At 47.6% G+C, this 2,642-nt stretch overlaps 1 protein-coding gene across 1 annotated transcript in view; it reads left to right on the top strand.

Moving 5' to 3' along the window:
- Positions 1-388: 388 nt before the first annotated feature.
- Positions 389-2,642, top strand: part of LOC115560765 (glucosidase 2 subunit beta) — a 10,843-nt gene continuing 8,589 nt past the window's right edge. Inside the window, exons 1-2 of the mRNA XM_030380296.1 lie at positions 389-810; positions 2,455-2,642. The exon at positions 2,455-2,642 is cut by the window's right edge and continues 242 nt beyond it. Of these exons, the coding sequence (XP_030236156.1) occupies positions 2,467-2,642 (176 nt within the window). The 5' untranslated portion in view covers positions 389-810; positions 2,455-2,466. The remainder of the gene's footprint in view (positions 811-2,454) is intronic.

A 2,642-nucleotide genomic window follows, 5' to 3' on the forward strand; every position in this document is an offset into this window, starting at 1 on the left:
CGTGTGTGTGTGTGCGTGTGTGTATGTGTATGTGCGTATGCGTGCGTGTGTGGGAGTGTGGGGGAGAGGGAGGGTGGCCACAAGTTCGTGTGTCCGGAGGTAAGACGATGAAGGGTTGAATTCAAACGGCAGACGCTACACATCAAACACAATTAATAGATCATCACATCACACAACAACGTGCGTGCATTGCCCAATCTTGATGACGGTCCGACTACATGTCGCATCCAACTTCTAGTGCGTGATGCGGAGAGTTGTGGGTAGGGGAGGGGAGCAGACAGGATCGGGAGGAGGAGGAGGAGGAGGAGGAGGAGTAGGAGGAGGGGGAGGGGGAGGGGGGGGGGGGGGGGGGGGGGGGCGGGCAGCGAGAAAGCATGTCAGCACTTGTTTTGAACAGCGAGAGAGGGCGTGGCGAGCAAAGACACCAGTGAGTGAAAGCCTGCCAGGACTACCACATTGAAGAGCTCTCACCACAAGCAAGTCACGACAGCATCTCGGGACGATCACTCTCCCGTACCATAAACTTGACTGTTGACACTATTGCGTGGAATTATAAACGAAGACTGATTATCGCCTAATTCGCGCCTAATCGACGATTCGAAAAAGCAAACAAACCAGAGGGACGTATACCGTGGAATGGTTTTCTTAAGTGGACCTTGTTTATTATATTCTCACCTCGGGCGCTTCACCACGGCTTGAATCATCGTCCGCTGTTTGTTTGGCAGATTTTGCGTCCGATGTCCACTTGTTACCATCGGTTAGTGACCCGCGGACAGATAATTTCTCACCACGGATCGCCATACACGCCAAGTGAGTACAGTACATTACAGTAGCGGCGGAGGAGCTGGACGGCTGGGTTTTGTAAAAAAGCCGGAGTAGCATCTCCATCCGTCCAGCACTCAAATACCGCTATCTTAGTTCAATCTTATACACAGTAGTAGGTTTAGGTTAATACCCACCAATTCGGTTTAGTATTATATGTTATGTATTGCATGTTGTGACCTGGCTCTCTTGTCATTTATTTATTCGTTTTAAGTTAACATACCAAGCTTTTCGTTCACCTTGTTGGACGACTATCCATTCAATGTTTTGTACTAATACTAAGTTTCAAAGTGGCCTATGTTTAATGATTCATTTGTTAAGCACGTGTAGTCGACGCGTTGACTTCAGGTCGGTAGTATGCTGGGCAGTTGTTAATGTTCATTTAAGTCCAAAAAAGGCTCATTACAGGCCTAATTTATACCACCAACCCCCTGGTAATCACGGGATGGAGCTGTCCAGAATCTGCGAAGAAGCTGTTAAAGGCCGGCGATTCAAATAGTGTGTGTTCAACCCGGTGTAAAGGGAAATAAACGATTGGCTATTTTCATTTATTTAAACTTGTTATAACGTACAATCGATGTATCTGGTACTGTCCTACTCGATCAGCATGTTGACATTTTCCCTCGGTTGGTTCTTTCGGCGGTCGCGAGACTGACGTTGTTTGCCGCGCTATGCTGACTTCCCTACTTGGGTTATGATCGTGTGTGAGTGTGTATATGAATATGTCCGTGTGTGTGTGTGTGTGTGTGTGTGTGTGTGTGTGTGTGTGTGTGTGTGTGTGTGTGTGTGTGTGTGTGTGCACGTGCGTTTGTTTGTGCCTGTGTGTGTGCGCGTGCGTGCGTGTTGACGGGTTTTGAGTCGGCACGCATGTTCACGCCCAGCACTGTCGGCACAGATTTGTTTACAAACACTGGCCCGACGCTGTGAGCCAGCGGGCAATTTGCCCCGCCTAGCGGTCGGTTTGAATATAGGTCGGTAGGTCAAATGGAGAATTCCCAAAAATGTAGAGTAGGGTCTGTCTGCGTCCTGCAAGACGGAGGCGTAACTTGTAGTAGGCGTAACTTGTAGTAGGAGGAGGCGTGTCTTTTAAATAATCTGTAAATTATTTTCTTAAATGCATATGACTCAGGGATGTCAGTTTCAGTAAGCCATTAATGCTATGATTAAGCTTATCAAGAGCATATTTTTAAATGAGCGGGTCGGGTGCATTCTTTTTATATCAGGCCTAATATTTGAGGTCAGAGTTGCGGTCATGTATATACCCGCGCACCCACCACTGCTACGTACTGATCACTTCCGCGATTTAGAAAAGTACAAGACACGCCTCCTACTACAATTTACGCCTACTACAAGTCACTTCTCCGTCTTGCAGGACGCAGACGGATACTATTGAAAATTGATAGAGCCCCCCCAATTTTTTTTTTTATCATGCTTTTTTTTTATTTTTTTTTATCAATAATTATATTGAGATCATTTCAGATTCCGATGCAGAACTTGCATAAAAGTGCTGATGTTCATCATCTTATTATGTATGTTAACGGTCACCATTCCATGTGTGTGCATTTATGTTGATATGTTTGATGCAACTGTACATCGCTTTTGTTTACGTGTGTCTCCTTGTCGGTCCAACAGGCTGCCATTGAGATGGCTCGTGCAGAGACACTGGAGAGTGCAGGAGCAGGAGGAGGTGGAGGAGGAGGAGGAGGAGGAGGAGGAGGAAGAGGAGGTGCAGAGGGAGAGAGAGGAGGCTCTCTGGTCCGGCCCAGCAGCTGTCGCATGGAGCGGCCCATTCCGGGCCTGGAGTCATGGCCCAGCCTGCT

This window comes from Gadus morhua, chromosome 16, assembly GCF_902167405.1.
Source record: "Gadus morhua chromosome 16, gadMor3.0, whole genome shotgun sequence".
In the NCBI taxonomy this organism is placed as follows: Eukaryota; Metazoa; Chordata; class Actinopteri; order Gadiformes; family Gadidae; genus Gadus; species Gadus morhua.